Below are 23,654 nucleotides of genomic sequence, written 5' to 3' on the forward strand. Positions count from 1 at the left end.
TCGTCAGCGGCAGCCTTTCTGAGACAATAGCAAACTGAGGCCATGGCCACAGTACCCGAGTTGGGAGTAGGGACAGAGGCTGGGGGTGAGGGCGTTGCAGGCACAGGAGCAAAGGCCTGAAGGCAGAGACGAGCCTGAAGTGCTCAGGAGCAGACAAGAGCCAGGTGTGGCCAGAGGCTTAAAAGGCAAAGTGGTATAAAATGACAGTAATAGACACTCAGAGGGAAGATCATTCATAGCCTTTTTAAATGTTTTTGTTAAAGTACTAAGGGCAATCACTATAGAATTTCAAGCAGAAGGAAGTGATTTTATTTGCCATGTGGAAGATGCATGATAAGGAGTTTTGACTCATAGCTTCCATTTTCTTCACTGAATATAAGAGCCAGTCGGAGCGGGTTAGGGGGAGATGTGTCCCAAGGAGGGCCTCTCTCAGTAGTCATTTTGGAGACAGGGAGAAAATGACATGTGAGAGCCATGCTGGGTAGTTCTGAAGTCTGGGAAATTGTGGTTAGGAGTTTGAAGGAAGGCTGGTCAGCACTGTTTCTGTCTCCCCAGCAACATTCAGTCTTGAGGTGTGGACCTAAAATAAGTGGACAGAGAGTAAACCCAGCCTGGTTAAATGACACAGGAAGCAGGAGGGGCAGGGGACTGACTATAGACCCCGATGAGGCAGAGGATTGGAGTGGGCGTGGTGGGCACAGGAGCAGGGACAGCACTGTGCTTGCAGCTGAGATCGGGGGGCAAGAGCAGTTTCTGGTTGTGATAAGGTGTGACCCCCCCCAGAGGTCAGGTAGGGAAGATTACATGCAAGGTCAGCACCTCAGGGGGCACCCCCCCACCTCAGGCCTAGACAGATACAGATACGTGTGAGAGCATCTTCCTGCACAGCCGCTGTGGAGGGCAGCCCAGCGCTGCGCAGGAGGCCCCAGGAGGGCAAGTGTGCGCAGGAGACCGAGTTGGAGTGAGCCCCCGGGAGGATGGGGGCTGACTCTGGGGTGGGGCCTTGGTGAATTAGAGGAGAGGGTGCAGGTAAATGGGGAGGAGACATAACATTAGTCCTGAGAGAAGGGCGGTCCACTCTGCGTCCCCCTCAGCTGTGCTTTGGTGGCCAAGGGAGTGCAAAGGTTCTACTCAGGTGGCCAAAAGGCAGCTCAGGGGCTTGTGCTCTGCTGTAGCTGGTGGGGGAGGGGCAGGCTCACCTGGAGCACAGGGGTTAGGACCCAGTCACCCCATGTGCTTCCTTACCGAGGGGTGAGCCAGACAGTGGTGTGGACTAAGGGATCTATGAGGATGCATTTGCAAGCAGACCTCTCCCCAGTTCATTACCACCTGCTTTGGCACCTTCTGCTTGTGGGCCTAGTTGTCACACTTCTTTGCGGTCTCTCCATTCCAGGCACATCCACACCCACCTTTGGTCAGAACACCCCTGCCCCTGGGGTGGGCGCATCAGGCAGCAGCCTCTCCTTTGGGGCGTCCTCAACACCTGCCCAGGGCTTTGCTGGAGTTGGAACCTTTGGTAAGCTGTGTGTCTCTGTAGTCAGGATGACCTGCATGTTCCTTGAAGACGGGGTGGGGGTTTTGGGGGAGCGCTGTGTATCTTCATCGGTCCTCGTCCCCACCGCAACAAAGAATTGAAAGGCAGAGATACAGTAGTGAAGCAGAGTAAAAGTTTTATTTAAAGTTACTCAGAGAGAGAGCAGCACCCGGAAAGGTTGAAAAAGAGAGTTTAAAGTGAAATGGTTACGCACTTAGAAAGTGTGGGCGACCTCAGGGAGAGGAGCGCCCTGTAAGGTGGGGGTTCCTCCTTTTAAGGATTCTTAAGGAATGTGACCAAGGGCTGGCAGGTTTAGACCTGATAGGTGGTCTTTGAATACTTAGAATTAACACAAGTAACTTCCTGCTCTGATTTATCCTTCGGATCCCGGCCTTCTTGGTCTGGGAGCATATCAAACAAGGCTGCCTTCCCAGCCCACAAGGTGGGCTGAGTTGTCTGTTTGCCAAGGAGCAAGTTAAGAATCTTACTTCTTAACTTCCTGGGTATTAAAATGCAATCTTATTTTTAAGATGGAATCCTTTCTGCCTGTTACTATGTTGTTTATGCTGAGCTTGCTTGCCATTATTAATTGCCCAGGTTACAAACTACTTGATTAGGGCCAAAGGAGAAAAAAAACAGCATATAGATAAAGTTAAAAAAAATAAGCTGGGCCTGCATGATTAACACAAGAAAACCATGGGCTCTGCTGAGGTACCCTCCTTTCTCTGGGGAAATTAAAACATTCCAGGCCAAGTTGCTCCTGGCTTTTTGAGCTTTAACTGGGCATTTATTTCCCTGGCTTTATTCTCTTTCCATCCCACACATAACTATTCCTGCCTAAGAGAGTGGAGTCCCTTCCCCTTTGGGGAAAAACAGGCCCCTAAGCATGAGAAAGATGTGCCCTGGCTGAGAATCTGGTTCAGCCCAGGTTTAGAGTTAGGTAGCAGAGCTCAGAGAGGAGCCATTTCTAGTATACTTTTCCCACACCACCGAAAAAGAAGGTAAAAATATCTTCCGGGGCCTTCGGCATCTGAAGGAACTCAGCCTGGGAAGGTCTGTTGAAGCACCCAGTGTTCTTTGGCCTGGCCCTGCACAGGTTAGGGCACCCAGAGAAGCAGTCTTTGGTAGTAGCTGCCCTGATGAGGTCTTGTTGACTCTTTCCAGGATCGCCGGCCCCATCCTTTAACATTGGTGCAGGATCCAAGACCCCAGGGGCCCGACAACGACTACAGGCCCGGAGGCAGCATATACGCAAGAAGTAGCCTATGTCCCTTACCCCACCCCAACCCCACCCCGGACCCCTTCTCCAGATCTAGACTTTGGCTTCTGCTGGGAAGAGCCTCTGACCTGTTCCATAAAGCAAACTGCAGATCTCTGGCTTCAGCCTTCAGGGAGGGAGGGGCAGCCCTGGAGGCCATCGCCCTCTCCTGGAGGAAGCAGAGCCTCAGGCTTTCTGCAGGAGGGGAGGCAGGATGTGGCAGAGCAGAAGCCTGATCCATACCTTTCTTTACTTGAATGGTTCCACTGGTGAGGCTGGACAGAATCCAAGAAACATCTGTAATACGGTCCAGTTTACTTCCCCAACTTGTTTAGTGTATAAGCTTCGTCAGGCGGCCTCCCTCTCCCCACCTGCCAGAGCCGTCTTCACTGGAGGGTGGTGGGTCCAGCGCTGGCCCACCTGCAGCAGCTCTGGTGTGCATCTGATGGGGTCAGGGAAGTGGGTTATCCCTAAAGCTTTACTGTGCTTGGCCAGCAACTGGTTCTCCTCTGGTCCCTTAAGGGGACTTCTGTTTCCCCATTTCTTGCTGCTTTGCCCCTCACTGGGTCCTTGTAGGATCTTTTTAAATGACCTTGAATCTGGCTTTGCCTTGGAGTTCCCTGTGGGTGGTGCTGCCTGTGCTGTTCTGCTTCCTCCTGCCAAGTCCAGGTCACTGTTTTGTCCACAAACCTCTGCCAGTTTGGACCCTAAAAGCTTGGTGGCTCAAGACTGTTAGTCTGGCAGATCCTGGGGCGATGCCTCAATCCATGGAGGGAAGCCTTTGGGGCAGGCAGGGTGCCCACCACCACTTTCACCTGCCACCTGGGCCCACCTTGCCACTGGCCTCACCAGGCTCAGCTGCCTCTCCGGATTGTATGTGTAAAGCTTTGTCCTGTTACTTTGTCTGACGCTGAAGTCTATCGCTCTTTGAATCGAGTTTGGAGGAAGAATCGAATTGTATGAGTGGCGGCATGTTGGTAATGCCGGACTTAACTGTTTCAAATTTCTGGGGCCTAGAACTGAATGTGGAAAGTAGCACCACTTTACAGCTATTAAATGGTGTTTGACTTTAAGGGCTGGCAGCCCAGGAACATGGGGCCAAGGGGAAGGAAAGACCTCTTCTCTCAGCTGTTGCTCCCATCTACCTGAACTCACTGTAGGCCAGATTGCCCCGAGTATGTTAGAAAACCACACTTAAAAATTCTAAAAGTTTTCTTCCCTGTAGGGTCTCCAGCCCTTCCCCATCTTCCATCATTCCAAAACCACACATCCTGGGCCCGGGAGCCGTGCTGCCATGCCCTACGTCTTTGGGAGAAGTATGAATGCATATGTCTAAATTCAAAAAAGAATATTTAAACATTTTTTAACAATAAAAATTTATTTTTATATTTAAGCGAAATTGCCTTTTAAATTCCTTCAAGCTTGGTTCATTGATGTGGTAAATGCTATTGACTAGGAATTAGCTATACACTTAAGTTATGCCTGTGTGACGAGGCTCAAATGTTGTCCCTGGCAGCTTTCCTGAGGAACTAGAGCTCCTGTGGACACACATAAAGTGTCATTCTTACTTTATAATGAAGTGTAGATGTAACTAGTCTCCCCCGCACCCACTGTGTGACTCAGGTGGACTGCTTTGTCATGGGGACGACTCCTGCCATCCCCACGGACCATACGTACATACTTAAAGACTCTGGCACGGAGGAGGGGCGTGAATTTCAAGTCCCAGATACCCGGAGGGGTCGGAGTGGTGGGAGTGGGGTACAGCTCTAGCCATCAAGCTTCTAGTTATCGCCTACATAAGGCAGAGCCTCTTAGTTTAGGGCTCGGAGCTACCTTACCTCGGTCCGCAGGAAGGATATCTGGTCCAGGAACTGCCAGGAAAGGGTGTCCTGGCCCAACCTGAGTGTGTGTGTGTGTGTGTGTGTGTACATGTGTGTGCACTGGACAGGAATGGGAGGCTGGGATTTTCCTTTAAAAACTTAATTCCTGTGAGTCTAGGTGGAATTTTTAGTATGAATGTGACATTTTCCTCCTTCCTTATGTCATTAATAATAAAAAAACTGTGACCTATTGTGGACCATGTCTTTTTATTTCTGCGGGTAGCTGAATTCTCTCAGCAGCATGAATATGACCCAGGGAAGGGACCCAACAGACAAAGAAATCCATGTCTCTCCAGCTTGAGAAACAGGGTTACCAGTTCCTTCCTGTACCAATAAAAAGGACATACCCTTTCAAAACAAAAGTGCTGCCTGGGACCAAGGACCCAGGGTTAAACTGAGGGGAGAAGTGGCCTCATCCCTCCCCACAAAGACTCGGCTCTGAGCACCTGCTATGTGCAGGGTGGTGTGCCTGGAGCGGCCGCTGCTTTTCGCCGCCTCTTCTTTCTCTTTGGGGCTGGACTGGGTGGAAGTTCTGGAGCCAGTGCCTCAGACTCTGAGACTGAGCTGGAAGAAAAGTCCTCAGATGAGATGTGTCCCTATCTCCCAGCATGTTCAGAGCAGCCCCCTTCTCACTCACCTCAGCACGTCTACCCGTTCAAGAACAGCAACGAAGAAGCCACCAGTGAGCGTGGTCTCAGGAGAGGCCCGCAGGCAGTGCTCGGCACCGGGGAAAGTGCTAAGTCCTCGATGGGGCCAGGAGGGGAGGGCAGGAGCCAGCCTGAGGAGAAGTGACAGGCTTCTGGGTAAAGGGAGCAGCTCCCTCCCCAAGACCCTGGGTGAGCCCCACTACCTGAAGGTTCCCGGGCTCTGCTGCAAGGCCTCTTGTACCACATCTTCATTCTCCTCTTGGCAAAGGGAACATGTGGAGTAGACAAGGCGCCGCAGGGAGGGGAAGGTGAGCGCGTGGCACAGAGCTCGCTGCTGGAACCCTGCCAGGGCACGCAAGCGTTCCTGGCTGGGGGTGCCTGCCCCGGGCTCCTCCAGCTGTCTGCTCAGCATACCTAAGGATTGGGGTTCTCAGTACAGATTGCCTTACTTCATACTGGAATCCCCACTTACTGCGCGAGAACACGTGCCTACGTGATGATGGAGTCAGAACTAAACCCAAGGCCCAAATGAACTGCTGCCCCTTCCACTCAGGTTGCTCTGCTCCGGGTTCCTCGCCCCACTTTATCCACATCTCACCAGAGCCACTGCAGGAAGGATCCAGCAGGATGTACTGGACCTGACAATAGCGCTGGTCTGAGGGTGAAACTGCCAAGAAGTCCTTCTCAGCTAGCTCACAGCAAGAGACTCCAGCCCGGGCCAGCAGAGTAGCCATAGACGCCACCCGCTTCGCATCCAGGTCAAAGGCAAAAATCTTCCTGGGGAAGAGGGCAGACGAGGTGCACAGAGAATTCATGGAGCATCTAAGGGCCCACAGCTCATAGATGACATGTACATTAAGTCAAGACACAGAAAATAGTCACCTGGCCTGTGAGGGTCAGTGGTTAGAGATACCTGACCTGGAGCCTCTGCTCCAAGGGCTATGGGATTCACATCTCACACCTGCGACCCACAGGGAAGCTTAGTTTGGGGCCGTGGCACGAGCTGCCCCAAGCCCAGAGGAAATGTTTAAGGAAAATCTTCCTTTCAGCCTTTACCAATCCACTGGAATAGAGTTCATTTCTTCTTACAAAGTACAGGATCAGACCCCATCCCCTTCCTGAATGACCGTGGCACTCACCCCTGGTTCTTCAGAAGAGCAGCCAAGTGACTGGCTTTATTGCCAGGGGCAGCACATGCATCGATGACATGGGCGCCTGGGGGCGGAGCCAGCAGCATGGCAGGCAGACAGCTGGCCTGGCAGGGAAGCGCACAGCGGCGGGGTGAGCAGAGATCCCAGGCGGCCGCTATCCCACACGTTCCTCCCCTTGCCATCCATTTTCCTTACCTTGTCTTGTAGAATGAGGTGACCGGCTTGGTACAGTGGATGTTCGTGTAGATCTGTCTGGACAGGAAACACAAGCAGCTCTGGCAACAAGGGATCCAGAAGAAAACGCTTCCCTTTGAGGGCCCTTAGCTCCTCGAGGCTGCCAGGGAGTAAGAACCATTCGTTCAACATTTTCTGCCTTCATGCCAGGCCGGACATTTTACATGTCACCTCACTTTATTCATTCCTGCAACAGGTGTTTATAACTGCTATGAAAAAATAAGCAGGGATCAGAGAGAGGCAGCAGCTGGGAGAACGGGTTCTCAGGCCCACCTGAGGGCTGAGGGTCCCACCTGCACCAATCACCAGCAGCAGGAATGTAAGCAAGTGACTTCATCCCCACCTCAGGGAGGATTGAATGAGCTAACACCGGCCAAATACTTAAAAGATATCTGGCACTAATTTGGCACCCAATGTCAGCTAGCACTGTTAAAGCGTAACCTCTGGGAAGGGTTACTTTTCATGGTGCAGGGGAGATCGCTGAGCAGATTCCTGGTGGGTGCGGAGGTTGTAACCCTACGAGCTGAGATGAAAGTTAATTCACTAGGCTCTACAAAGGCGTCTGGTCACTCCCCCTGACCCGTGCAGAACAGGCCTAGGGAATAGCATCTCGGTGTGGACAGCTCTCAAGTGGCAGAGCTGGAATTCAAACCCAAACATAGCCATTTTCTACTCTACCACCCTGGTCTCCAAGCAACAAGCTAGAGGTGGAGGGGGAACATCTGGGAGATGGGGGAAGGGAGGGAGCAAAGGAGGCTTCCCAGAATGGCCACAGGCCAGAGTAGGCGGTATGTCAGTGCAGGGACACGTGGCGTAGGGAGGAGCAACCGCAGCGGGGACACCAAGTACAGAGTGCCATGGCAGATGGGCCGGAGGGGAAGCAGGGGCTCAGCACAATGGAGAGCCAAGGAAGGGCTTCAGCAGGGGGGCCACATCGATCTGGCTTCAGGTCTTTCTGCAGCCAGCCTTGGCAGGAAAGTCTGGAAGCAAGGAGATCAGTTTAGGAGAGACCTCTGCCAATCATGATAGGAAAGGAGTGCCTAAACCTAGGCAATGTGCAGAAGGACAAAGAGAAAGGAACAGGTTTGAGAAAGATGCTGAAGGGAGAGTAGGGAGGAAAGCATCCGGGATGACTCCATGTCTGGCCTGACCAAACGAGTGCACAGAGCTGACATCTGTTCGGTTAAAACAAGGAACACAGAAGGTGCCAAGTACAGGGATGCAAAGATGGTTCAACATCCGCAAATCAATCTATCAGTGTGATACAGCACATGAACAAAAGGAAGATGGGTAAAAGCCATGTGGTCATCTCAACAGATGCTGAAAAAGCATCTGACAAAACTCAGAATCCATTGGTGATAAACTCGCTCAAGAAGCGGGAATAGTTGGAATGTACTTCAGCATAATAAAGGCCATAGATCACAAGCCTACAGCTAACATCATAATGGTGAAAAGCTAAAAGCTTTTCCTCTTGATGCCGGGGTTCTTGTTCACGAAGCCGACGAATGAGCTTCACAAACAGTCAAGGTAGGAGAGCAAGGTACAGGCTTTTATTTAGAGACAAATTGACAGAAGAGGGCTCCCGGCTCACGCCAGGAGGGGATAAGAGTGTCCGTGGTGGCGCGTTGTCTAGGGGATTTATAGGCAGTTGAGAGACCAAGAGTTAGGGAGGTGGATCCACCAGATGGTCTCTAAGTGTTTATTTTTAAAGAGAAACTAAGTTTCTTATCGGTTTCTCAAGAGTATTTTGTGGAGTTAACATAAGAAATTTACTGTTTTGATCCTTTCTCAGAATAGCAGTTTCCTGGTTTCGGAGCACATCAGTCAAGGCTACTTGTTTTGCGTTCAAGGTGAGCTGGGTTACTGACTTGATTAGGGCTGGAGGAGGAAAAGCAGCATCTGGGTAAAGTTAAAGATAAACTGGGCCGTTTAGCAGGCTGACGTAAATTTTACAAGAGCCTCATTTAATTGACACAAACAAAACATGGGCTATGCTGAGGTATTTTCTTATCTGGGGGATGTTCAAACATTCCAGGCCAGGTTATTCCTGGCTTTTTAGTTTTACCTAATCTTTCTTGAAGAATGCTTATATTCCTAGTTTGATGTTTTACTTTAGAGAATTAATGTGACTCTGTCTTTGTTTAATTGTTTAATATGCAGTTTTGGTAGGGGTCTTTTTCTGGAGGCCCTCACCCTACTCTGACTACACCCACGGTCCCAGTCTCACTCTCACCTCACGAACAAGACAAGGCTGCCATTCTTGCAGCTTATATTCAACATACTACTGGAAGTCCTAGTCAGGGCACTGAGGCAAGAAAAAGAAATAAAAGGAATCTACGTTGGAAAGGAAGAAGTAAAGATATCATTATTTGTAGATGATATGATAATACACATCAAAAGCCTTAACAGCTACATCAAAACACTGTTAGAACTAGGCAACAAATTCAGTAAAGTTACAGGTTAAAAAAATCAGTATAAAAAAACCTGTACTTCTATACACTAATACACTAATAACAAACTATCACAAACTTTAAAAACAATAACATTTAAAATTGCATCGAGGGGGCGGAGCCAGGATGGCGGCGTGAGTAGAGCAGTGGAAATCTCCTCCCAAAAACACATAGAGCTATGAAAATATAACAAAGAAAACTCTTCCTAAAATAGAGAGCAGAGGACACAGGACAACATCCAGACCACATCCACACCTGCAAGAACCCAGCGCCTTGTGAAGGGGGTAAGATACAAGCCCCGGCCCAGCGGGATCCGAGCGCCCCTCACCCCGGCTCCCGGTGGGTGGAAAGAAACCGGAGCGGTTTTATTTTTTTTTTGGTGAGTGCTTTTTGGAAGCCTTAAAAGGACAGGGACCCCGATGCTAGGGAGGCAGGGCAGCGGGACTGGTGAGCGGGTAACTGGGACCGGTGCCTGAGGACAAAGAATATCGCGCGTTTTCCCCTACGGGACCGGTGGGCGGGTGCCTGAGACCGGCGCCTGAGGATGGAGGAAATCGTGCGTTTTTCCCTTTTTTTTCTCTTTTTGGTGAGTGCTTTTTGGAAGCCTTAAAGGGACAGGGCCCCCCGGTTCTAGGGAGGCAGAGCAGCAGGACCAGTGAGTGGGTGCCGGGAACGGCACCTGAGGACAAAGAATATTTCGCTTTTTTCCCTGTGGGACGGGCGGGTGGGTGCCTGAGACCGGAGCCTGAAGACGGAGGAAATCACGCATTTTTCCCCTTTTTCTTTTTCTCTTTTTGGCGAGTGCTTTTTGGAAGCCTTAAAGGGACAGGGACCTCAGTGCTAGGGAGGCAGAGCAGCAGGACCGGTGAGCGGGTACCTGGGACCGGCGCTTGAGGACAAAGAATATTGCGCGTTTTTCCCTGTGGGACCGGAGGGCGAGTGCTTTTTGGAAGCCTTGAAGGGACAGGGACCCCAGTGCAAGGGAGGCAGGGCAGCAGGACCAGTGAGTGGGTGGCTGGGACCGGCGCCTGAGGACAAAAAAAATCGCGTGTTTTTTTTTTTTTTTTCTGTTCCCTCTCTCATTGTTGCTGTTGTTGTTTTGATTTGGAGAGTGCTTTTTGGAAGTCTTAAAGGGGCAAGACAGGACACTTAGACCAGAGGCAGGGAATCTGGGGATCTCTGGGCACTCTAACCCTCTGGGCAACAGGGAGCACAGAGGCACCTTACGGAGATAAATAGCCTCCCGGCCACTCCCCCTCCAACGGGGCTCCACCACTTTCGAGGAGCAGCCCCATCCAGGCCACACCCACAGCAACAGCAGAGATAAACTCCATAGCAAACGGGCAGGTAGCAGAAGCCCTGTCTGCGCACAGCTGACAAGCATAACCCACTAGAGGTCGCTATTCTCCCAGGAGAGGAAGGCCACAAACCAACAAGAAGGGAAGCTCTTCCAGTGGTCACTCGTACCAGCTCTGCAAACTATCTCTATCACCATGAAAACGCAAAACTACAGGCAGACAAAGATCACAGAAACAACACCTGAGAAGGAGACAGACCTAACCAGTCTTCCTGAAAAAGAATTCAAAATAAAAATCATGAACATGCTGACAGAGATGCAGAGAAAAATGCAAGAGCAATGGGATGACATGCAGAGAAAAATGCAAGAGCAATGGGATGAAGTCCGGAGGGAGGTCATAGATGTCAGGAAGGAGATCACAGAAGTGAAACAATCCCTGGAAGGATTTATAAGCAGAATGGATAAGATGCAACACGCCATTGAAGGAATAGAAGCCAGAGAACAGGAACGTATAGAAGCTGACATAGAGAGAGATAAAAGGATCTCCAGGAATGAAACAACACTAAGAGAACTATGTGACCAATCAAAAAGGAATAATATTCGTATTACAGGGGTACCAGAAGAAGAAAGAGGAAAAGGGATAGAAAGTCTCTTTGAAGAAATAATTGCTGAAAACTTCCCCAAACTGGGGGACGAAATAATCAAACAGACCATGGAATTACACAGAACCCCCAACAGAAAGGATCCAAGGAGGACAACACCAAGACACATAGTAATTAAAATGGCAAGGATCAAGGACAAGGAAAGAGTTTTAAAGGCAGCTAGAGAGAAAAAGGTCACCTATAAAGGAAAACCCATCAAGCTAACATCAGACTTCTCGACAGGAACCCTACAGGCCAGAAGAGAATGGCATGATATACTTAATGCAATGAAACAGAAGGGCCTTGAACCAAGGATACTGTATCCAGCACGACTATCATTTAAATATGATGGCAGGATTAAACAATTCCCAGACAAGCAAAAGCTGAGGGAATTTGCTTCCCACAAACCACCTCTACAGGGCATCCTACAGGGACTGCTCTAGATGGGAGCACTCCTAAAAAGAGCACAGAACAAAACACACAACATATGAAGAATGGAGGAGGAGGAATAAGAACGGAGAGAAGAAAAGAATCTCCAGAAAGTATATATAACAGCTCAATAAGCGAGCTAAGTTAGGCAGTAAGATACTAAAGAAGCTAACCTTGAACCTTTGGTAACCACGAATCTAAAGCCTGCAATGGCAATAAGTACATATCTCTCAATAGTCACCCTAAATGTAAATGGACTTAATGCACCAATTAAAAGACACAGAGTAATAGAATGGATAAAAAAGCAAGACCCATCTATATGCTGCTTACAAGAAACTCACCTTAAACCAAAAGGCAAGCATAGACTAAAAGTCAAGGGATGGAAAAACATATTTCAGGCAAACAAGGAGAAGAAAGCAGGGGTTGCAGTACTAATATCAGACAAAATAGACTTCAAAACAAAGAAAGTAACAAGAGATAAAGAAGGATACTACATAATGATAAAGGGCTCAGTCCAACAAGAGGATATAACCATTCTAAATATATATGCACCCAATACAGGAGCACCAGCATATGTGAAGCAAATACTAACAGAACTAAAGAGGGAAATAGACTGCAATGCATTCATTTTAGGAGACTTCAACACGCCACTCACCCAAAGGATAGATCCACAGGGCAGAAAATAAGTAAGGACACACAGGCACTGAACAACACACTAGAACAGATAGACATAATAGACATCTATAGAACTCTACATCCAAAAGCAACAGTATATACATTCTTCTCAAGTGCACATGGAACATTCTCCAGAATAGACCACATACTGGTTCACAAAAAGAGCCTCAGTAAATTCCAAAATATTGAAATTCTACCAACCAATTTTTCAGACTACAAAGGTATAAAAGTAGAAATAAATTCTACAAAGAAAACAAAAAGGCTCACAAACACATGGAGGCTTAACAACATGCTACTAAATAATCAATGGATCAATGAACAAATCAAAATAGAGATCAAGGAATATATAGAAACAAATGACAACAACAACACTAAGCCCCAACTTCTGTGGGACGCAGCGAAAGCAGTCTTAAGAGGAAAGTATATAGCAATCCAGGCACACTTGAAGAGGGAAGAACAATCCCAAATGAATAGTCTAACATCACAATTATCGAAACTGGAAAAAGAAGAACAAATGAGGCCTAAAGTCAGCAGAAGGAGGGACATAATAAAGATCAGAGAAGAAATAAACAAAATTGAGAAGGATAAAACAATAGCAAAAATCAATGAAACCAAGAGGTGGTTCTTTGAGAAAATAAACAAAATAGATAAGCCTCTAGCCAAACTTATTAAGAGAAAAGAGAATCAACACAAATCAACAGAACCAGAAATGAGAATGGAAAAATCACGACAGACTCCACAGAAATACAAAGAATTATTAAAGACTACTATGAAAACCTATATGCCAATAAGCTGGAAAACCTAGAAGAAATGGACAACTTCCTAGAAAAATACAACCTCCCAAGACTGACCAAGGAAGAAACACAAAAGTTAAACAAACCAATTACGAGCAAAGAAATTGAAACGGTAATCAAAAAAATACCCAAGAACAAAACCCCGGGGCCGGACAGATTTACCTCGGAATTTTATCAGACACACAGAGAAGACATAATACCCATTCTTCTTAAAGTGTTCCAAAAAATAGAAGAAGAGGGAATACTCCCAAACTCATTCTATGAAGCCAACATCACCCTAATACCAAAACCAGGCAAAGACCCCACCAAAAAAGAAAATTACAGACCAATATCCCTGATGAATGTAGATGCAAAAATACTCAATAAAATATTAGCAAACAGAATTCAACAGTATATCAAAAGGATCATACACCATGACCAAGTGGGATTCATCCCAGGGACGCAAGGATGGTACAAATTCGAAAATCCATCAACATCATCCACCACATCAACAAAAAGAAAGACAAAAACCACATGATCATCTCCATAGATGCTGAAAAAGCATTTGACAAAATTCAACATCCATTCATGATAAAAACTCTCAGCAAAATGGGAATAGAGGGCAAGTACCTCAACATAATAAAGGCCATATATGATAAACCCACAGCCAGCATTATACTGAACAGCGAGAAGCTGAAAGCATTTCCTCTGAGATCGGGAACCAGACAGGGATGCCCACTCTCCCCACTGTTATTTAACATAGTACTGGAGGTCCTAGCCACGGCAATCAGACAAAACAAAGAAATACAAGGAATCCAGATTGTTAAAGAAGTTAAACTGTCACTATTTGCAGATGATATGATACTGAACATAAAAAACCCTAAAGACTCCACTCCAAAACTACTAGAACTGATATCGGAATACAGCAAAGTTGCAGGATACAAAATTAACACACAGAAATCTGTAGCTTTCCTATACACTAACAATGAAGCAATAGAAAGAGAAATCAGGAAAACAATTCCATTCACCATTGCATCAAAAAGAATAAAACACCTAGGAATAAACCTAACCAAAGAAGTGAAAGATTTATACTCTGAAAACTAAAAGTCACTCTTAAGAGAAATTAAAGGGGACACTAATAAATGGAAACTCATTACATGCTCATGGCTAGGAAGAATTAATATCATCAAAATGGCCATCCTGCCCAAAGCAATATACAGATTTGATGCAATCCCTCTCAAATTACCAGCAACATTCTTCGATGAATTGGAACAAATAATTCAAAAATTCATATGGAAACACCAAAGACCCCGAATAGCCAAAGCAATCCTGAGAAAGAAGAATAAAGTAGGGGGGATCTCACTCCCCAACTTCAAGCTCTACTACAAAGCCATAGTAATCAAGACAATTTGGTACTGGCACAAGAACAGAGCCACAGACCAGTGGAACAGATTAGAGACTCCAGAAATTAACCCAAACATATATGGTTAATTAATATTTGATAAAGGAGCCATGGACATACAATGGCAAAATGACAGTCTCTTCAACAGATGGTGCTGGCAAAACTGGACAGCTACATGTAGGAGAATGAAAATGGACCATTGTCTAACCCCATATACAAAGGCAAACTCAAAATGGATCAAAGACCTGAGTGTAAGTCATGAAACCATTAAACTCTTGGAAAAAAACATAGGCAAAAACCGCTTAGACATAAACATGAGTGACCTCTTCTTGAACATATCTCCCCAGGCAAGGAAAACAACAGCAAAAATGAGCAAGTGGGACTACATTAAGCTGAAAAGCTTCTGTACAGCGAAAGACACCATCAATAGAACAAAAAGGAACCCTACAGTATCGGAGAATATATTTGAAAATGACAGATCCGATAATGCCTTGATGTCCAGAATATATAAAGAGCTCACACGCCTCAACAAACAAAAAACAAATAACCCAATTAAAAAATGGGCAGAGGAACTGAACAGACAGTTCTCTAAAAAAGAAATACAGATGGCCAACAGACACATGAAAAGATGCTCCACATCGCTCATTATCAGAGAAATGCAAGTTAAAACTACAATGAAGTATCACCTCACACCAGTAAGGATAGCGGCCATCCGAAAGACAAACAACAACAAATGTTGGCGAGGCTGTGGAGAAAGGGGAACCCTCCTACACTGCTGGTGGGAATGGAAATTAGTTCAACCATTGTGGAAAGCAGTATGGAGGTTCATCAATATGCTCAAAACAGACCTACCATTTGACCCAGGAATTCCACTCCTAGGAATTTACCCTAAGAACGCAGCAATCAAGTTTGAGAAAGACAGATGCACCCCTATGTTTATCGCAGCACTATTTACAATAGCCAAGAATTGGAAGCAACCTAAATGTCCATCGGTAGATGAATGGATAAAGAAGATGTGGTACATATACACAATGGAATACTACTCAGCCATAAGAAGTGGAAAAATCCAACCATTTGCAGCAACATGGATGGAGCTGGAGAGTATTATGCTCAGTGAAATAAGCCAAGCGGAGAAAGAGAAATACCAAATGATTTCACTCATCTGAGGAGTATAAGAACAAAGGAAAAACTGAAGGAACAAAACAGAAGTGGAATTACAGAACCCAAAAATGGACTAACAGGTACCAAAGGGAACGGAACTGGGGAGGATGGGTGGGCAGGGAGGGATAAGGGGGGGGGGAGAAGAAGCGGGGTATTAAGATTAGCATGCATGGGGGGGAGGGAGAAAGGGGAGGGTGGGCTGCACAACACAGAGAGGACAAGTAGTGACTCTACAACATTTTGCTAAGCTGCTGGACAGTAACCGTGATGTGGTTGTTAGGGGGAACCTGATATAGGGGAGAGCATAGTAAATATAGTATTCTTCATGTAAGTGTAGATTAAAAATTAAAAAAAAAAAGAAAGAAAGAAAGAAAGAAAGAAAGAAAGAAAGAAAAGGGTGATTACACCTTGATAGGATAAAAGTATTGGTAAATCAAAGATCAACGCATGCTTTAAATATCCTTAATGTTGATCACTTAAAGGGTGTCAGATGATCAGCTACGGAGGTACTCTTTTCTGATAATATTGCTTTCTCTTAATAAAAAAAAAAAAAAGAAAAGCAGTTACTGTGTGCTGACCTCCAATGAGTTCTGCATAGTGGTATGGAGGGCATGTCAAAGTGTGGGCAAAGGGTCTGTTTGTTTCTATGCATAAGATCAAGGCCTAGCTTGGATACCCAGAAAATGAACTAAGATACGATATGAGGAGGAGCTTCCGGCATCAGCACTCTCTGGAGGACTTGTGCCAGGGTATGATCATCAAAAAGCCTCCACAGGGACCTGGGCGACGCTGCAGTTGTGGCTGCATCCTCCCCACCGTTTCCTGGACTTGCCATTGGAATGAGGAGGGAGATGTCTAGACTGGCATGTGCATACAGTGAGACAACGAATTTGACCGGATCTGTATTGTTGGAACTCAACCAGGAGTTGGGAGGGGTGCAAGTTGTAGCGCTCCAAAATCCTACGACTATAGACTATCTACGGTTAAAAAAACATATGGGATGTGAACAGATCCCAGAAATGGGCTGCTTTAATTTGTCTGATTTCTCTCAGACTGTTCAAGTACAGTTGGACAATATCCATCATATCATAGACAAATTTTCACAAATGCCTAGGGTGCCTAAATGGTTTTCTTGGCTTCACTGGAGATGGATGGTAATTATAGATTTGCTTTGTTTATGTCACCATATTCCTATTATGTTAATATGTGTGCACAAGTTAGTTAGTAGTTTAAAACCTATACATGCTTAAGGTACTCTACAAGAAGATATGTCAAAGAAATAATCAATCCTCCCATGTTTTCTTCCATATGCTACCTCTATAGCTTTTCTTCTTCCTTCCTAATTACAACCCTTAAATAGAATTCGTGCCTCATATCGAATTTACCGAGTATCATAATTACTCCAGGTGGTAAAGATACCTCGAGACAAGTGCTGGGCATAGAAGCCACAGGGCATAAATCTGCAAAGAAGTAAAAAGCTAACCTTTTCAAACAATATGGCTTCTCTCTCACTTACCAACTTTACATTTCCCTGTATGGCCCCGGAAGATGACTGGTTAGCCAGAGACGGGTAAGATTCCTCAAGGGAGGAACAACCTAAGACAGGCACAGTTGCAGGGGGGCCATCAGGTGAGAAATTGGGGATCAACAGAGGTGAGGCTCAGAACCTCACCCCCCCTGCTTTGAGAGAAATCTTCTGCATCCGTGGATGTTTTGCTGCCCTTGTCTAGCTTGGATTAATACTTAGTCCATAGGCACACACCTGATCATCTACATTTGCTTTCTTACAGCACTAAACTATGTTTTCTAACTTTATCTTGCATCTACCTACCACTTCACATTTTATTAAAAATAACAATAATAATAATAATAGAGAAATGTGGGATCAACATATAAATCAAGTATAAAAATCAAACGAATATTCATATTTGACCTGATTGTTTATAGTTCATAATGCGTGATCAAAACCGAAAGTTTCTGTGATGAATGCCCTTGTACTGTTCACCATGTAAGAATTTATTCACTATGTACGAATTCGTTCACATGTAAGAACTTGTTCGTTATGCTTCAGAAGATTGGAGACTGACGAGAATTAGGCTTGAGAGGGATTAATGATTGTACATTGAGCATTGACCCCCCTATACTGAAGTTTATTGTTGTTAACAACCATTTGATCAATAAATATGAGAGATGCCCTCTCAAAAAAAAAATTGCATTGAAAATAATAAATCAAAAAAGTATGGTACTCTCAGAAAAACACAATAGTTCAACAGAAGAGAGAGCCCAGAAATAAATGCAGGCATTCATGTTTAATCAACCCACAACAAAGGAGGCGAGAATACACAGTGGGAGGAGACAGGCTCTTCGATGAACAGACAGCCACAAACAAAAGAATGAAACTGGACCACTTTCCTACACCATACACAAAAACAAACCTGAAATGGACTGAAGACCTAAATGAAAGACCTTACATCATAAAGCTCTAAAAGAGAACATAGGTAGTAAACTATTGGACATCAACTTTAGTAATTTTTTTCTGCATATGTCTCCCCACGTGACAGAAACAAAAACAAAAATAAACATTTGAGACTACATCAAACTAAAAGTTCCTGCAGATAAAGGAAACCATAAACAAAACAAAAAGGCAATCTTTTTGTATGGAAGAATTATTTGTAAATAACACATCTGATAAAGGGTTAATATCCAAAATCTATAAAGAACTCCTACAACTTAACCCCCCAAAAAGCAATTTGGTTAAAAATGGGCAGAGAAACTGAATAGACATTTTTCCAAAGAAGACATACAGATGGCCAAGAGGCACATGAAAAGACGCTCAACATCACTTATCACCAGGGACATGCAAATCAAAACCACAATTAAGATTATCATGTCACACCAGTCAGAATGGCCACTATCCAAAAGACAAGAAGTAACAAGTGTTGGCGAGGATGTGGAGAAAAGCGAGCCCCCCTGCACTGTTGGTAGGGATGGCAGTTGGTGCAGCCACTGTGGAAAGCAGTATGGAGGTTGTTTAACAAATTGAAAACAGAACTACCCTATGATCCATCAATTCCAATTCTGGGTATTTATCTGAAGGAAATGAAAACAGTAACTCAAAAAGGTATCAGCACCCCCATGTTCATCACAGCATTATTTACAACAGCCAAGATGTGGGACCAAACTAAATGACCATGACCATCAGAGAATCAATGGATAAAGAACGTGTGGTGTATTTATACAATGGAGTATTGGCCAAAAAAGAATGACAATCTTGCCACTTACAACATGGACAGACCCTGAGCTCACACGTAAATGAAATAAGTCAGAGAAAGACAAATACCTTATGATCTTACTTATATGTGGAATCTTAAAAAAAAAAAAAAAAAGGACTCACAGATACAAAGGACAGATTTGTGTTTACCAGAGGCAGGAAATAGGGGGTTGGGGCAGGGGAGCGAAATGGGTGAAAGGAGTCAAAACGTACAAATTTTCCAGTGATAAAGTCAGTCAGTCCTTGGAAAATAATTACAGCTTGATGACTATACTTAACAATACTGTACTGTTTATTTGAAAGTTGCTACAAGAGTAATCTTAAAAGTTCTCATCACATGAAAAATTTTTTTGTAACTGTGGTAATGGGTACTAACTAGACTTACTGAAGTGATCATTTGGCAACAAGTATTAAACCATTAGTTATACACATTAGTGAAGCTAATACGTCAATTATACCTCAAGAAAAAACAAACAAACAAAAAACAGAAAAAAGGCTTGTTGCAAAATAACCCAGTAACGGGTTCAACATATTGTTTTGGAAGGATTCTTCTTAATCTTGAATTTTGAATAAACATGATTTAGCAATTAAAAAATAAATCTCCCCCCCTCGAGGAAACCTGCCTTGGGATGAAGGTGACACTATGAATGATGGAGCAAAGACAGAGATGGAAAGATCTGGTTCTCTGATGGCAAAACTGGACCCTGGGAGCAAGCTAACCTGGAGCACAGCCTTATTCTGAGCAGCCTTCTAATGGGGGCTAATGAATTTAATTACTGCTCGGCCAATTTGGGTCGGCTATTCTGTTCCCTCCAACCAAAGCTTTAGGATACCTGTCTATCTTCTGCACAAGGTTAAACTACTTGAGATAAGGGGGAAAAAGAAGGTGCAAACTCAAGAGGGAAGATCAAGATCAATTTGACACATGGCTGCAATTATGGTGCATGTGAGGTACTGGAGAGAGGTCTACACTGGGAGACAGGAATCACCAGGTGAGAGTAGGAGCTAGAGAAGAAACTGAGGGATACAGTACTAGAATGTGTGATGGGACTTCAAAGAGAGCCAATGTTTTTAAGGGGTGGAGGAGACAGACCTTCCAAAGAGATGGAGAAACTGCTGGAAATGTAGGCAGAAAACCTGAATGCAGCCACAGCCACCTGCCTCTCCCTTCCCAGATCTCTGTTTCCCGGGTGTTTCCAGGAGTCTCCCGTAATGAATAAGGACAGCCAGCAAGGTTCTAAGCTCACCTGGAAGCCTGACCCTGGTAGGAGAAACCTTGCCTCTTGAAATAATCAATCGCATCATGTGGGCAGGTCTTGAGAGTGTTCACGCGCACAAACCGAGGCACCTGGGAGGCTAGGACGCAATCGGCAGTGAGAGCAGGAATATGGCCCTGTCCCAAGGGCCTGATGGGTATCACCCACCCCCACAATTCCACCTCACCTGGGCCAGGCCTGGTTCCCACTTCCAACAGGTCCTCATTCCGGCTCACACCTCGATGAACCTTGAGCCGGGCTAACTCAGCCTTCAGCCTTGCCTGGTGCCGTTCCAGCAGTGGCTTCCATCGGCCCCCGCCCCCTCTAAAGCCTCTTCCCAGCAACAACTCATACACTAGCACCTGGGGGTGTGGAAAGGAAGAGAAAAAGCCCTATGCACTAAGGCCTTGGAACTCCATAGTGTTGGAACTGGAGAGGGTAAACAGATCACCTGTTCACCCAATAACTGGTAAAAGTGAGCTACCCTGCTGTGAATAAAATGAGAGTTCCTGTGGCCAGGATTCTCACCAGGCCCTGGTTGACTAGCTCACTGCATACCCATGGGGAATACAGGGCTGTTGACTCTATAAAAAGAGCTCCACCCAGTGCTCTGCACGTGACATGGTGGCAGGGCTGCAAGGCTACAGGAGGGCAGAGCAGAGGCTGGAGTGGTGGCGGCCCAGAGGACAGAGGCCCAGAGGACGGCTGTGTGGGACAACTGTGCGGAAAGAGGGGCCCAGAGGCAGAGACCGGGTTGCTGCATGCAGACTCGCTCTCAGTGATTGGCATTGTAGTGACTGACCTGCCACCATGGAAATAAAGTTGGGTATAAACCTTTCACCCCAAGAACGTTTTGCTGTCAATTTCTTTGGTCACACTGAATCCATAGCGAACTTGCCCGGGGCTAAAACCCATTGGCAAAACACCTGCCCAAGATAATAAACTAATGCAAGATACAGGATTTGTACCTTGTCTCTTATTTCCCAGCCCCTTCCCCATGGCTGCTCACCAACAGAGCTCTGGACCTCAACCTGCCTCCTTACCATCACCTTTTTTTTTTTTAACCTAAAGAGCCCTTTCCACCACTATTCCGCACTTCTGTTCTCATTTAATCTTTCACACAAGCTCAAAGTTAAAGCATTTTCATCCCACCTCAATTCATAACCCAGCTATTGGCTGTTCATCCTCATTTCAGAGAAGAGACTTGGCTAAAGTCACACGGCAGATGGCAGAGCTAGGACCCCGCTAAGGAGGGGCTTGCGGCCCTGCCCGCCCCTCATAGTCCCACCCCGCCCATCACCTTGGCCAGGTGTGGCCGCAGCTTCTTCTCTGCACCGAGGAGGCCGGCGCTGCCGATCACAGCGTCCAACACGGCGGAGTAGCGCTGCGTCTCGCACACCAGCGCGTACAGCTGCTTCACGTTCTGCGCGGGGCCGAGAGCACGGATGCTGAGGGGGGCCGCCCGGGACCCCACCCACCCAACCAGAGCCCGAACCCTGCCTCCCGCTACCTGGAACCTGCTGCCGTACACCAGCCCCTTGATAGAGCCTTGGCGGCTCTCCACGCCCGCAAGCACGGCCGCCGCCGCTGCGTACACCGCCATACTCCCGCGCGCCTTTACGTCTCTGCCGCGAAGCGGGCCCGCCCGTGCGCCACGCGCCCGCCTGAACTTCCGGGTCAAAGGGCACAAAGATCCGGGCCGCGAGGCTCCGGCTCCCTGCGGAGTTCCCCGCAGTCTTGTGTGGGTCCGCACCCCTTCCCGGAAGAGGAGGCCGGCGGTGGGGTCCGGTTTCTCCACTTCTCTGGAGCTCTTAGCGTTTTTCTGTCAATCTGTCAATCGGATAAGGCAAACAATTGGGTTTTATGCTGTTTTAATTTCTGTTGAGGTTGAATGTCTTCATGTTTATCGGTCATGTGTATTTTTTGTGTTTCGTACACACTTCACCATCTCTTTTGCTGCCCTTTTGTGGGTAAAATTGTACTATTTCCAAAATATCTCACCTGGCTTTAGTACATTCTCAGGAGTGGAGAGAAATATGGCTTTAATACACCTGCATATCAATAGGCGTTCATCACAGGTGGAGAAGTTCATCTCCGTATCAATTACCAGGGCAACAGAGAGCTCCTGAACCTGAGAGGTTAAGGGGAGGGCTGTTGGCTTCAGCTGGAGCAGGAGAAGCAGACCCGGACTGCAGTTTGTATGCAGTAAGTGCGTTTTAAGCTTTGTTTCTCCTAATTTTAAGCTTTATTTGATTTCAGTTTTAGAGGTATTTTGCCCCGGGTTTCCTTTCTCTAGACTTACACCTTTATAGGTGTGGGTAAAAGTTCATATTTCCAGAATCTCTCTCCTGCCTCAGTACATCCATATCAATAGATGTTTCCACGGAGTGGAGAGAAGTAGTCATGTCCATATGAATAGGTGGTTACAAAGGTCGGGAGAGTGTGAGAATATCTGGACCAGAGAGGGCCAGTGGTGAGCAAAAGTGGACCACTGCTTGTACGCAATAAACGGGTTTCTCCCACTATACCTGAAAGGAAAGGAGCGACACACAGCAGCAATTCACCAGAGAATTCTGCTTTATTAGGGAAAGGTGCTGGGTTATATAGGAAGGGGCATGGGGTGATTGTGCTGTTACTTCTACGGGGCTGGTGGCTATTGGCTAGGCGCTGGGACTGGGAAGGGGGCGAGAGGTGATTGGGCTTCAGGTGGTGCCGTCGGGAACCGAGGACCCCAAAGAGAAGCCGAAAGTTCGCCATCTTACTGGTGGCGGCCCTTCATTCCCCCCTTTCTCCTCTATGGGGTTGTGGACGTTGCTTTCTCTCTGACTGCTTCCTGCTGAATGGGGACGGAGAAGGGAGTGAGGGCTTGAGGATTGGGAGGAAAGGGTTGATAGGACTCCCCGCAGTAAGGACAAGTAGATGTGGACTTCTTCAGTTTGGAAATCAATGAAGGTTCCCTGTAACCATAGGTCGAGGACCTGTTGATTCCAATGGTGCCAAGAGGATATGGGTGTCAGGAGCTAGGCGTCTGCGGCCATTATTTCCAGGAACAGTTTCTAGCAGAGAGAGGGGTCCATCTCAGCATGTGGTGAGGAGGTTACGTGAGGGTGAGGGATCTTCTGTGGCCAGAAGCTGGTAGTTCCTGAGTAAAAGCTGGTTGAAAGCTTGATTAGAGATTTTTCCGACTTGGGATTTGATGAACTTTATTATACAGGGTAAGAAGAGACAGGCGAGAAGAATGATTATTATGGGGCCTGCAATGGGCCAGAGCCAGGTAAGGAGGGGGTTTGTTAGTATTGAAGAGAATGGGTTGGAATTGGAAGCAGAGTGGAGGCTGGAGGCAAGGTCGGTGAGTTTGGTAATGTCAATTTCTACAATGCCGGATTCGTTGATGTAATAGCAGCACCTTCTGGGAGGAAGACGCAGGTGCCTCCCTTATTGGCTGTAAGCAGATCTAAGGCCTGCCGGTTTTGAAGGGTGACCTTAGCTAGCGAAGTGACCTGTCTTTGGAGAGAGGCTAGGGAATTGTTAGTGGATGTCAGGGCTACCTCAAGTTTGGCATTGAGATCTCTAACTGCCCATAGAGAGTGACCCA

At 46.5% G+C, this 23,654-nt stretch overlaps 2 protein-coding genes and 1 long non-coding RNA gene across 3 annotated transcripts in view; 1 reads left to right on the top strand and 2 right to left on the bottom strand.

Annotated features, from left to right (window-relative positions):
* POM121C (POM121 transmembrane nucleoporin C) overlaps positions 1-4,867 on the top strand; it is a 31,657-nt gene extending 26,790 nt beyond the window's left edge. The window contains exons 12-13 of the mRNA XM_037002591.2: positions 1,394-1,516; positions 2,699-4,867. Coding sequence (XP_036858486.2) covers positions 1,394-1,516; positions 2,699-2,796 — 221 coding nt within the window. The 3' untranslated portion in view covers positions 2,797-4,867. The remainder of the gene's footprint in view (positions 1-1,393; positions 1,517-2,698) is intronic.
* Positions 284-1,547, bottom strand: LOC140844056 (uncharacterized). The gene is made up of 2 exons (XR_012122201.1): positions 1,410-1,547; positions 284-580 (listed from the first exon to the last, which is right to left on the bottom strand). It is a non-coding gene; the product is annotated as an uncharacterized lncRNA (long non-coding RNA).
* LOC108409122 (28S rRNA (cytosine-C(5))-methyltransferase) lies at positions 4,863-21,729 on the bottom strand. The gene is given in 11 exon segments (XM_073215188.1): positions 4,863-5,164; positions 5,167-5,236; positions 5,310-5,450; positions 5,523-5,733; positions 5,918-6,096; positions 6,459-6,574; positions 6,666-6,804; positions 20,051-20,159; positions 20,247-20,421; positions 21,360-21,482; positions 21,570-21,729. Coding segments are annotated over 11 exon segments (1,497 nt in total). The 5' UTR covers positions 21,663-21,729; the 3' UTR covers positions 4,863-5,023.
* Between the last annotated feature and the right edge of the window lie 1,925 nt (positions 21,730-23,654).

This window comes from Manis javanica, chromosome 10, assembly GCF_040802235.1.
Source record: "Manis javanica isolate MJ-LG chromosome 10, MJ_LKY, whole genome shotgun sequence".
Classification (NCBI taxonomy): domain Eukaryota; kingdom Metazoa; phylum Chordata; class Mammalia; order Pholidota; family Manidae; genus Manis; species Manis javanica.